The sequence below is a fragment of the Ascaphus truei genome, chromosome 5 (genome assembly GCF_040206685.1).
Source record: "Ascaphus truei isolate aAscTru1 chromosome 5, aAscTru1.hap1, whole genome shotgun sequence".
Taxonomy (NCBI): Eukaryota; Metazoa; Chordata; class Amphibia; order Anura; family Ascaphidae; genus Ascaphus; species Ascaphus truei.
The window spans coordinates 141,739,452-141,752,678 of record NC_134487.1 but is presented as its reverse complement, the minus strand read 5'-3'; the positions used below and the strand labels follow the sequence as shown (position 1 = coordinate 141,752,678).

Below are 13,227 nucleotides of genomic sequence, written 5' to 3'. Positions count from 1 at the left end.
TCAGGGGATACATGTGATGTAGGCGTTTACATGTGATATCAGGGGATACATGTGATATCAATGGTTACATGTGATATAGGCGTTTATATGTGATATCAGGGGGATACATGTGATATCAATGGTTACATGTGATATAGGCGTTTATATGTGATATCAGGGGGATACATGTGATATCAATGGTTACATGTGATATAGGCGTTTATATGTGATATCAGGGGGATACATGTGATATCAATGGTTACATGTGATATAGGCATTTACATGTGATATCAGGGGATACATGTGATGTAGGCGTTTACATGTGATATCAGGGGATACATGTGATATCAATGGTTACATGTGATATAGGCATTTACATGTGATATCAGGGGATACATGTGATGTAGGCGTTTACATGTGATATCAGGGGATACATGTGATATCAATGGTTAAATGTGATATAGGCGTTTACATGTGATATCAATGGTTACATGTGATGTAGGCGTTTACATGTGATATCAGGGGGATAAATGTGATATCAATGGTTACATGTGATGTAGGCGTTTACATGTGATATCAATGGTTACATGTGATGTAGGCGTTTACATGTGATATCGGGGGGATACATGTGATATCAATGGTTACATGTGATATAGGCGTTTACATGTGATATCGGGGATACATGTGATATACATGTGATATCAGGGGTTAAATGTGATATCAGGGATTACATGTGGTACCAGTGGTTACATGTGATTATCAGGGGATACATGTGGTACCAGTGGTTACATGGTGATGGCGTATACACACCCTAGCGCTAATACCCACAGGATAATAATATATATATATACACAATATAAATAATATAGAATATAAAGTCCCAATAAAATTAATGTTACATCTTTACGTGTATAGAAGTCCTGCAGCCTGGATGACTCACGGATTGTCCAAAAATCCTTTGTACAGATATATTGAAGAAAAGTCCTCCTTGACGCTGGTCCTCAAAGTGGTGTTGTGAACAGTGATAAAGAAAAAAACACAAATAATATACCGTGTGAATCCTCAATATAACTACTACAATCAATAACACCACACCATATGTGCCTATAGTGATGTACCACCTATAACAAATGGATAGGAATCTAAACCTAAATCACTGTTCACAACACCTCTTTGAGGACCAGCGCCAAGGAGGACTTTTCTTCAATATACCAGTGGTTACATGTGATATCAGGGGATACATGTAATATCAGGGGGATACATGTGGTGCCAGTGGTTACAGGTCTCCCCTCTGTTCTGTGTTCTGGAAATGATGCTGAAGCATATTGAACATTCTTTTGTTTGTTTGGTGTCTTTAGGTTAGGTCATACAATTTAATGTATATAGAAAGTGGCTGCTCCGGAGACAGTGGAATCTTCACGCAATGACATCAATAATAATTCAAATATAGGGCTCATGCATAACACTCTAGAATGGAGTGGGTATATAATAAAGTGTGATATGTGAGTGACCAGTCAATAATCAATATAACTTCTCCTGAAGGAAACAATCAATAATGCTAGATATCAGCTTGATGCAACCTCATTGGAGGAAATATAACACATACTGGTACTCACCCATGTCCATAAATCACATAAAATATCTTGAAGAGATCTTACCCACTCCTTGAGTCTTGGAGAGTCCGTAATGGTGTGCCAAGCCACTGAGGCAGAAGTCCAGTAGTAGAAAAAAAAGAGGAAAGCAGCGCACTGCCAGGTAGTCAGGTGGTATAAAGATACAATTCTATTTATTCAGCACAAGTACAAAACATCACCCAAGGAGGTGAAATCCCTCCTACTCGTTTCAGACACGAATGTCCTTTATCAAGTATAGGGTGCAGGATGACAGAGACCCTCTATATACACTTACCAAAAATGGATCAAAAATTCTTAATTTTCGCACCAAACATTGCGCCCGCGCATGACGTCATCACGGGCGCCTGCGCCCGTAAATAACGAGCATGCGCACACCCGCTGTCCCATGCTGTGCTTTAAAGCTTGTGTTAACAGCAGTTATTAGCTTATATGGGCTCCATGTAACAATGGTTTTTCAGACAAAAGGTAACACATTGTGTGCACATTTGCATGTCATTTCCCAGAATCCCTTGCCGCAGTGGAAGCACTGTATGCTGGGAATAATGGTGAAAGGCAGTGAATGTGCTCACAAGTGATCTTTTTATTTGCTATATGCATACCCACCATGACTTAAAATGTGTGTGTGTGTGTGTGTGTGTGTGTGTGTGTACACACACACACATTTTATATATATATATATATATATATATATATATATATATATATATATATATATATTAGACACAGGTATATAGGTATATATTTGTTTTTATATAGCGCCATCCATGTACATAGCCCTTTACAGCAGTAATACATGTGGCATAATAGGAATAAGCGCTTTACACATACAGTACAAGTAGACATTAAGGAAAAGGCGTTCCTGCCCCTAAGAGCTAAGTGTTGTATAGACATTGTTCTTTGTCCCCTCTTCTTAATTTTTTTTTGTTTAATAACTTTTTTTAAATACCAATGGTTAAAAGTGTCTACCTTAATATATATATATATATATATATATATATATATATATATATATATATATATATATATATATATATATATATATATATAACAAATTGGAGTAGCGCCTTAGGAAGCTTGATAAGGATAAATCAGCTGTGTAAATCAGATAGAGTTAAGGCTATTGACCAAAGAATCCCCAAAAGGGTGAATTTGTGATAAAAACAACTGAAATCTATAGCAAAAATAAAAAATATGAAACATAAAAAATAAAATAAAAACCAGATGTCAGTTGAAATTTCAAAAAATGTACTTAGTCCACTGGAGTTTTGATGCCCGTATATAAGGATCACCAAATCCCAAGGATATCTGCAGAAAACAAGAAGAAAAAACAGGCGCACTCCTAGTGTGATAAAGTATAAAACAGTATTTATGGGATTGTAAAATATAAAAAAACACACACACACACACACACACACACACACACACACACACACACACAAACGACACTGGGGGGATGGTGAGAAAGATACTGGGGGGAAGGTGAGAGAGACACTGGGGGGAAGGTGAGAGAGACACTGGGGGGAAGGTAGGTGAGTGAAAGTCACTGGGGGAAGGTGAGAAAGAGACACTGGGGAAAGGTGAGAGAGAGGCACTGGGGGAAGGTGAGAGAGGCACTGGGGGAAGGTGAGAGAGGCACTGGGGGAAAGTGAGAGACACTGGGGAAAGTGAGACACGGGGGAAGGTAGGTGAGAGACACTGGGGGGAAGGTGAGAGAGAAAGACACTGGGGAAGGAGAGAGAGAGAAAGACACTGGGGAAGGAGAGAGAGAGAAAGACACTGGGGAAGGTGAGAGAGAAAGACACTGGGGAAGGTGAGAAAGACACTGGGGGAAGGTGAGAAAGACACTGGGGGAAGGTGAGAAAGACAATAGCAAGAGAGAGTGTTTATTCTGGCACGGGAGGAGGTGGTTCCCTTTTCAGACCAATGAGCTGCACACCCACTGGTAGCAGGGCCCTCCAGCACCTGGAAGAGCCAGAGCAGGCCCTCGCCTCATGATCACCTATCCCCATGGAGCTCCAGCAGGACAAGGAAGAGATCCACGGAGAGGATTCCCCCCCCCTCCCCTCCCCCAGCTAAACTGAGGGATGAAGGTCAGGTAGAGATGGCAGAATTGAGGGGCTTAGGAGGGTGAGATTTGGGGGCCGAGGGTTATTCTTTGGATCAGGGGGGTCACTTGGGAGTATTGATCAGCAGGGGAGATTCATCAGTACCCCCCTTGAGTTTGGTTATGGGGATCCCAGGGCAACATTTAAAAACGGGAATAAATAATACATAAAACTGGTAGGTAGGAGTGGCTTAAACACTTCCTTATTCACTGAGGGTGTCCATCCTGATTGATTAATTAGTCAGCAGCTGAACAGCCACTCCAGGGAGAATTAACTCTGTGTGAGCCGAAAAGCACACTTACTGCTCTGTTCCAGCAGCGTGCGTGCGTCAGAGTTGTCTGTTTGTCCTATTTTTGTTGTTGTCTCTCAATCACTTCCGAATAAATTAGATTTTTTTTTATCCTTGGTATGCCGTTTTCCCTATCTGTGGTGCTTCACTTATACTTCATGTGAGGATATTCTCTTTGATGTTTACATGGCATTATTTTGATAATTTGCGATCCTCATAGAATCTATTGATTGCAATTAATATAATCATGCAATCTCAATGGACAAGGTTTCTTTTACGAAAAAATACACATTCTATACAGATGAATTTGGATATGAAATACTTTTCTCCTATATATTTCATGTAGGGTACCCTAAAAATGTAGCTTTTGATACTACAGATAATATATCCCATATGTTTGCACAAGATGTTACAGTCTTTTTGCAATTGCTGGTTTGTAGGACAAAATACATATTTTCCTCTAACAGGTGGAATTTTGTCTTCTTTCAAAAAAATATTAGGATACTGAACTCTTCAAAATAAAGAAAGTTGATACCTGTGGCCCCTACCTGCTCCGGCGCCAAATTACATTGCGGGTTCATTTGCTGCCTGGTTACCATGGCGACGCGTCGCCGAAGACCAGCTAGGCGAACTTACAGAGGCCTCACATGCTTATGGGTTTTTGTTTTCCTTGAGCTTTTAGATCTTTTCACGTGTTCCAAGGTAAAGTCTGCAGTTAACAGAGGATTCCACCATTAAACCGAAAAGCACTGGTTTTCTACCAATAATCATTTCAAGTGGTTTAGCTAAAGCACAAGAACAAACACAGTAACAGCTTACATGCAATATTCTCTCTCTGGCCTGAACGCAAGCCATACAGGGAACATTACATTATTTTAGTGAATACTGCCCGTAAGCACCAAAAAGGAGTACACTACCAAGTTTGTACTTCTGTTATACTTGTGTAGTTAAGCTTGATATATTTTTGCAAGTCAAAGTTCCAATATTGTCTTTAATAAACCAGTTGGTTGGAAGATGTTTTGCTTCCCACCATATATACACTTTCCAAACTTCAGGTTCACAATAGAAGCGATAAACATAAATATGCTTTTTTTCCCCTTCAGTTTAGAAATTGCCCATGATTGTTAAGTGTACAACAAAGAAATGAGTCTCCAAAGGGGGAGTATTTTAATTCATACAATCTTTGACACTTTCCAAAAGATTACATAACTTTAGGGCCATTTTCCTGAACATATCAGGACACAGAAATTAACCAGAACTCATCAAGCAACATCTTCCCAATATACCAGTTCGATTATAAACTCTGAGCCTTGGACTCATGACAGCAATGTTTACATTTATGCACTTCTCAAATTCTATTACTTCCCCTTGTATGCTCTGTCAAGCGATGGGTACATTGGAAAGAGCTATACAAAAACCATACAATACAAATTTAATTGTCTAAGGAGGTAGATGCATGCTAAATTAGCTTGTTGTCCAGGTCTAAGATCATTCTGTATAAATGAAAACATTTCATGGTCTGTGTGACAGGGTGAAGTCAGCCACTAACAGATTATGCCTGGGAGACATACGTCAGAGTGCTTCATTCAGCACTCAGAGGGTTAACTCAGGAGAAAAAGCTGGGCAATCAGGAAGTAAGCAGGCACCTGATAACCAGCAGGGTATATAAGGAAGTTGTTGCTTGTAGTAGCTTTCTTTCAGCGCTGACCCTGTGAAACCAACTCAACTGTGGCAAGTAACACAGATCAAGAAGCTTTCTAAAGTGTGCGACAATACACTCAACAGGAGAACTTGGAGTAATGAGGCTCAAGTCTCGGTATCCAATATCACCACTGACAGATTTAATCTGTCAGTCAGAACAGAACAGGAGGTAGTAGCTGGCTGCCTCAGACTACAGAACTCTTCTATGTGAGCGGCTAGCCAGATGGACACCCACTACTCTCTAAAGGACAGTAAGAACTATGCTTTTGCTAGCCTGACTCAGAGCGATCCTAGACAAGCTGCTATGCAGAGGGATTCCCAACTATCTCTTTCAACCAAAGTAAGAATTGTTAATATTGTTTTCCTGACTGTTTAATATGTTTATGGTTTGGTAAATGGATTAGCCAGCCAGCCGGATAGATAGGCCTGGAGTGTTACTCAGTTCTCCCAATGTGGAGCAGGATTTGTTTTGTAATGTTTTGGTAATGCCTTAAAGGGACAGTGTGCCCACATGTTATTTTATGCTGTGGAGAAATAAAGCCACTCAACATTTTCGTTAACCTGAAACTACACGTGTGGACTATTGCCTGACCATGGCTACAGGCCGTAACAGAAATAATCACTCCTACTTCTAGCAGTGCAGATGTTAAACTTTGCATGGCCAAAATTTCTCACGAATAGCAGAAAATATCACGCCTGAGCCCATTCATCTCTCACAGGCCCACAAACCTGACTTCCCCCATTATCTCTTAGCATACAATGCTTCCACTGCAGCCAGGGATGACCTGCAAATGAGCAATGTGTCACAGCACTCACAGATAATACAATTTTACCATCAATAACTCACCAAACCATGACCATTGGAGGATCCCACGTGACATTTATTCGCGTGAATAGTGCAGAGAAAATTAAATGATGAAAACTGGGGTTTCTACATCAATTTGAACAGTTTCTGTAGTTAATGAAAAACTATTTTAATAAGTAATCATAGAAGGTCAGCTTCTCATACAGAACATAACCAAGTGACTAGAGAAGCAAGATGGCAGCACAAAAAACTCCAAGGCAAAATACGACCTCCAAGGTCTACAGCACGGAACATGCTGGCAAAATATTTCGTTTCAGGAGTCGCGTTCAATGTATTGTACAGCATCTCATTGAGGGCTGACTAACTATAATCAGCATTGAAGAGGCTGCTTGAATGATACCACAACGCTGAACTCCTCTAGCACAAGGAGTTACCACTGCCAACACTCAGGAGCACTAAAGCACTTGGCCCTCAAGAAACCGCAACTAACCATGTTACGATCACCCAAGAGAAAGTAAAATTCCAATTTAACCGTGACCATTTTCAAATCTATGACAAAAAAAGGCCACAATTGGTAGAAACTGAACAGCTTTTTTTTATTGGTAGACCATGTTACTCCTGCATCTTCTCTATGATTTCTTCCTTGTATTTGCCCTTTTCTTTGCCAACTTGGCGAGACTTGGCCTTGCGCTCCAAGATCTTCTTGCGATCCTTATCAAGTTTTAGTCTGGTGATCACCACCTACAGGAGAGAAAATGCAAACAGTTTTAGTATCTGCACTGATCCCAGAGCACCTTTTCTTTAAAAAAAACAAAAAAAAAAAACAGATTGTACAGTTTATTGATCTGCATAATATTCTGGATGCCCATGCAGCTAAATGTTTCCTGCTACTTTTTGGGAGCATTTTGTCAGTGGCATTAGCACACTTCTATCCATATACTCCAAAGTTATTCAAAAACAGAAATAGTCTGGCTCAAATCTGTGCTGAGCAGATGTTAACACAGCTGTGATGAGAATGGCAATACAGCAAGATAACCGATCAGAATTCACTGGAACTATCGCAGCACATGTAGCAAGTGTGGGTATGTGTTATCACCTTTTCCGGTGTCAACTCATTCAAGATAATTGTATTGTATGTCTTTATTTAATGAGTATAATGAGAGTTCACGCCAGAACGTGTGCAACAAACCATACCGACGCTTAATGCAGGGATGCGCAAACTTTTGCTCCTGCGACCCCCTGACTTATGTCCCCCGGTTCTCGCACTCCCCTACTTCGCTTAGTGCGAGTTCAAATGACGCGCGGGGTCACACGTTACCCGCAGTCATTTCACGCCGCGTTGCTATGGCAGCGCACGTGACGTCGTGTTGCCATGGAGACACGTCCAGGCGTCGTCTGAATCTCGGTAAGTTGAGGTTGCAGAGGCCTCAGGCGATCCCCCAGCATTTCATTTTAAAGCCTTGGGGAAGAGCGCGGGGCCTCTGCAACTGTCTGCGCCCCCACCCCCAGAAAAATCTTGCACCTCCGACTTAATGCATATGCCCATAAGTTCTTTCGAGCCAAAGTTTTTAAATTCGCTAGAACAGAACCATTTTACCCATAGTAAATACTTTCAAAGTTATTTACTATTGACAGCTCCTTCCATACTCGCCCACAAATCTCAATTCACAACAAAACAATTGAAGGTTTTATATGGTCCTTCACCAAAAACACTCCCTTAATTTAACGTCTTGATTATAGAAGCAACCACACCTGGAACAAAAGTGAACTAATGACAGCGAGATATTCGACAGGTTAAAAGCACACTTTAAATATATATATTTTTTACTTTTAATGTCTCATCCAATCTTTCTAGTCTATTTAACACCTCAAGTCATAAATAACATACTACACAGGGGGGGGGGGGGATATACAGAGATAATATTCCAAGAGACACTGTTTTTAAGTAAACCCTTGCCTGCTTTATCCATTGTTAGGCCTCGGGCATGGACAGCGCTTAGGCGCTGACCCGTGCTGAGGCGCGCTCTTGCTTACCAGTGAGCCCCTGCAGCCGCAATGAGAGCGGCTTTAGCAGGGGCTCGCGCACACTTCTGCAAGCGTAGGTCTTAGGAACATTTTAGATTCAAGTGCTCACAGGAGCGCAGGAGCCCAATGAGGGCGAACCAGCTCAGTGACGTCACTGGCCCGCTAACCAAGGCCAGGGAAAGCACATGCTTTCCCTCAGCCTCAGCGCGCCTCCGCATGGTAAAACATCAAAGATTTCTATTGCTGACTGCCAGAGGTCAGGTGCATATCTACTTTACCACTGTTTTGGGCTCGGTATAAGGCTTACCTCTCCCTTCTCCTGTCTAACAAAACAACTGTATATCATTTTAATTTGTTTAGCTGTAAAGTATTGCTTAGTCCCCTTAAGTGGAGGCGTGTTTTAACGCAAAAATAAATAAATTATGAAAGTGGTCATACGTTGGTAGTTTTTTCAGTTTGGCGGCTTTAAAAAGAAAAACTTGCTATATTTTCAAGAAACTGCAAAAATTCACACATGTGCTGTTCCCAAAATGCTCACCGCAATTATTGGCTATGTACACTTTGAAGGCATGCAGTAAAAATAATGTAGTGTGGTAAAAACGCAATACAATACCCTCTCCTGCCACTTCATTACACACAACACAAGTACATTAGACAATAAACTGAAGCAGTAACCCACACTTTCTTCCACCAAACAGCTGCCTCCTATATTTCCACTCTGCAGATCCATATTAAACCCGGATCGGGACAAAATGGTCGCGGCGGTGGAGGCTGCTGCTGGAATCTCCGCCGCAGGCCGCTTCTAAGGTGAGTTGTATTACTGTTGAGCATAGGCGGTTAATTTAAGAGGTTTTAGCACTTGTGAAGTGGCTGGCGGCAGCAGCAGGTTCCATTGGTGGGGTGAGTCATGGCGAAGTGCCGGTGAAACAGTCACAACCAAATGTCTTAGACCGTATTAAACCAGCCCCAACACAGACCAGTGATGCAAAACAATACCTCAGTGGAAGAATACAGATCCTACAGAGAACTCATACATACCTTGCTGGGGTGAATACCGACATGGACAGTGGTGCCGTTGGCCTTCTCACGCTGCACACGTTCAATGTAGATGACGTATTTTTTCCTGTATACCTGGACTACTTTACCAATTTGCTGGCCTTTGTAGTGACCACGGACAACCTACACAGAACACAAAGAAACCTTTTAAGGCACTGAGATTCATGACTAAAGCACAAACAAAAACAGATCAGAAGAATTATGCCAACTTGTCTCACTGGTTTATGAGATGCAAAATCAAAAACGGAACAAGCACCGTTCTAGTTCAGATACATCAATTTGCCTCCCTTTTAATAGCCCCTTCATTTACAGGGGGGTTTAAAGGGAACATCTCAGAGGTAGGTAAAAACTTAAATACAGTAACTGGCACTACTGTAAAAAACAAAAAAACAACAAAAACACATACAAATTCATAAACCATCTATTATTAATTACTTGGTATACAATATTACACCTATCAAGTAACAAAGAATAAAAAATATATATAAATCAAGGAACATTCCATCCAGTCTGAAAGTCTTTCCAACACTCCTACTAAAATCGCTTATATTTACACACTATGAAATGTATCTACTTTTCATTTGTTTGGAATACTCTCTGGATTTCACTTCTTATACAGTGTTACTTGCAAAGGAAATATCTACACAATTGTCTTATGGTCTTAGTATCGTATGCTGTGATGCACTGAGGAAATACGAATCTAAGTGCTCTACAAACGGCTTCAAAACTGTAATTAAGATCAATATCCCCATACTCTCCAGGGTGCAAACTCAAATAGAACGGCCATTTCACATAAATTAAAATATATTTTTAGATCATAAAGAAAACAGTCCCTGACGAGCAAGTTGTGTTCTGCAGCTCATTAATTGCAATGCACAAGGTGTGGTTTTCATTAACAAAAAATACTTAATTTGTAGATAACCATTATTATTCATATCAATTTTTCATAAAATTGATTTGGGTAGCAGCCAGAATAGAAAGTAAGGAAAAATTGCTGTTTAAAGACGTAACTGTAATATGTCACGTAGGGCACACAGATTCATAATCCAAAACTTGGCTAAATTGGAGAATGTTTGCCACTTTTTACTTTTACCCCATTTGCCACTGAAGAGGGAGGTAGTGTATCCCAAAACAATTTAGATGCGCCCATCAGAAAGGCTGATATTTAATTACCATGTACAATCAGAATGTATGACTGACGAAAACAAACAAAACATGGGTACTAACTGACGAAAATGTATTTAATCAAGACGTCAACATTTTGGCTATGTCCAGAACATACACTGATCTAATGACAGGAGAATAGCAAAACACGGGTGTTATGGTTCAATAAATGTACAAATCACAATATCAATGAGCGCGCCAACATTATTCATCTGTGCAACATTTGGAGACAGTGGTAAAAAAATTAGTCACGTGTTTCTATTTACATGTTTTACCCAGCTCCAACATACAGTGTGCAAGGAGGGCATTGCTAAGACTTTGCCTGCACCTATTCTTATTTATAGCGTTTACTGGTCCCTGTAGATTAGTGTTGTGCTTCCCATTGGGGATTTAAACATCCAATACATTATCACACTCCGTAAGCCCATATGTATTTACCTGCACTTCATCATCTTTGCGGATGGGCATGGAACGGACATTGTACTTCTGTCTCAGCTCCTTGGAGAGGGGAGAAGACATGATCTTCCTCCGCACGTGGGAGGGGGCATTGAAGTGCCTCTTACGGTTCTTGCTGCGGTCAGAGGTAACAAACGGACTGAACTTCATGGTGACTAAAGAGAAATAAAAACATAATTTGGTTAAAGGCAGAAAGACAATACCCTAAGCAGGTAGCTATGTGGAGAATTAACTTCCTAGTGAGTACCACAAATGAATACAATAAGGCCCAATAAGCACACTCCTAGACAGATCAAGAGCACATATGTAGGAGAAGCACAACTATAATTTGGGTCAGGGTTAAAATAGTATCTTGCCACAACTCATGAGGCGAGTGATTGGGGATATGTAGAATGTATGAACTACAATAACCCAATGTCTGTTAAGCATGTATCTAACAGGCAATGGAAGTCTGCCAATTTCAACCCCCTGGTTTAATCTCACTCCCAGTAGATACCCTCATGTAATCAAAACATTTGTAACTACCAGACTTTAATCATGGCAGTCTAATTAGTATAGACTTTGTATTGGACAGACGTATATACGCTACAGTGTTTACCTTTTTTGGGTAAGGAAACAATATCATGAAATTTTGAGGAACCCTAACCCTCTCCAATAGCACGACTGAGATAATATGCATTGTAAATTCTTCTGTATTTGGTACAATATTCAAATGACCTGAATATTGCAGGGAACCCGTTGATAAACAAGCAACTACAAGTGTAAGTGGCATTTCTAAGAGACCAACCATGTGAGCAGTGGACGAACCTCCAATGTACTTCTAGCATGGACAGCTCACAGGACCATGTAACATGTTCCCCCATATGCATAGGGCATACAAATATAATTAGCTTTCCCTGGATCACAAAGATCCTTAAAGTCAAAGCAATTGAAACACACATGACGGGAGTACGAGGCGTGCTATAGGCCCAGCCTCTAAACCAAAGAGATCAACGAACTGGAACCATTGTATTTTGGGGTGGCCATGGGCTCCAGACATGCGAGTTGCAACATGCGTCTTTTCAGAGCCAAACTCTACTTTACAGTGCATTGTTAAGTCCTTGGATAAGGGATTTCCATACGTAGTGTCAATATGGGTCTATAATTTTGCAGGACACATACTGACTTAATCTCATCCCTCAGCACATAATATGTGGTCACTAAAAGTACGTGACATTTCCTAGCTCAGGTAAGCAACACAAAGACGCCCCTTGCAGCTTCACTGCCCATAAAACACACCTTCCTTTGCTGCCTGTGAGCGGGTACATGGCACTTAGGGCCCTGCCACGGGTATGATGGGGGGGGGGGGGTGGTGGTACGCATATCATCTGCACCTAGCCAGTACCCCTCCTCCACACAATATCCCCCGTCACAGCGTGTATTGGGTCCCGTCTGCTTGTCTCCGTTGCAGACGAGACTAAGGAACGCGCGGCGGGGGAGGATGGCGATGGATTAAATAAATTACTCGGCAGCGGAGCTCCTTACCCAGATGCTCAGTCCACTATGGCCGCCGGAAAAGAGGAATAGCAGCTACTTCCGTTCGCATTAGTCGAGCGAAGAGATCTCGCGAGAGGACGGGTGAGGCTACGAGGCCTGGGGGAGACTAGTCACAGCGACCCCTTGAGGCTCCAAGAAATAAGTGCAGGCGTATGTGTGTGCGCGCGCTGGGACTGCAGCCAATTGTCACTGTCAGTGAGGTGGAGCGGTTATCATCTCCTCTCAAGATGCCGCGTGCTCTTTAACATACATTTTCACTATATTATTTGTGGAATAAAAGTTTTATTTTTAAATAAATCCCCCTCTCTTTAACAAGAAAATGGAACCGTGATTTGTAAAGAAAAGGTGGGGGTGGCTTTGTGAACAGGACGGTGATGCCAGTCCCGTCACCCTGTGACTACTGCATAGGAACAAATTGTGCTAATGACAGTGATACCTTTATTACAAACGAGGTAATTTGTGGCTTTAATACTATAA

At 41.3% G+C, this 13,227-nt stretch overlaps 1 protein-coding gene across 2 annotated transcripts; it reads right to left on the bottom strand.

Annotated features, from left to right (window-relative positions):
* Positions 1-7,090: 7,090 nt before the first annotated feature.
* On the bottom strand, positions 7,091-12,840 carry RPL26L1 (ribosomal protein L26 like 1). Of its 2 annotated transcripts, none has more exons than XM_075600992.1 (4): positions 12,739-12,840; positions 11,197-11,369; positions 9,577-9,717; positions 7,091-7,254 (listed from the first exon to the last, which is right to left on the bottom strand). In XM_075600992.1, exons 2-4 carry the CDS (start codon positions 11,362-11,364, stop codon positions 7,126-7,128), a joined length of 438 nt encoding a protein of 145 aa, XP_075457107.1. In that variant the 5' UTR covers positions 11,365-11,369; positions 12,739-12,840; the 3' UTR covers positions 7,091-7,125. The 2 variants fall into 2 exon arrangements, with proteins under 2 accessions (XP_075457107.1, XP_075457108.1); XM_075600993.1 differs by lacking the exon at positions 12,739-12,840 and adding an exon at positions 12,493-12,515.
* Between the last annotated feature and the right edge of the window lie 387 nt (positions 12,841-13,227).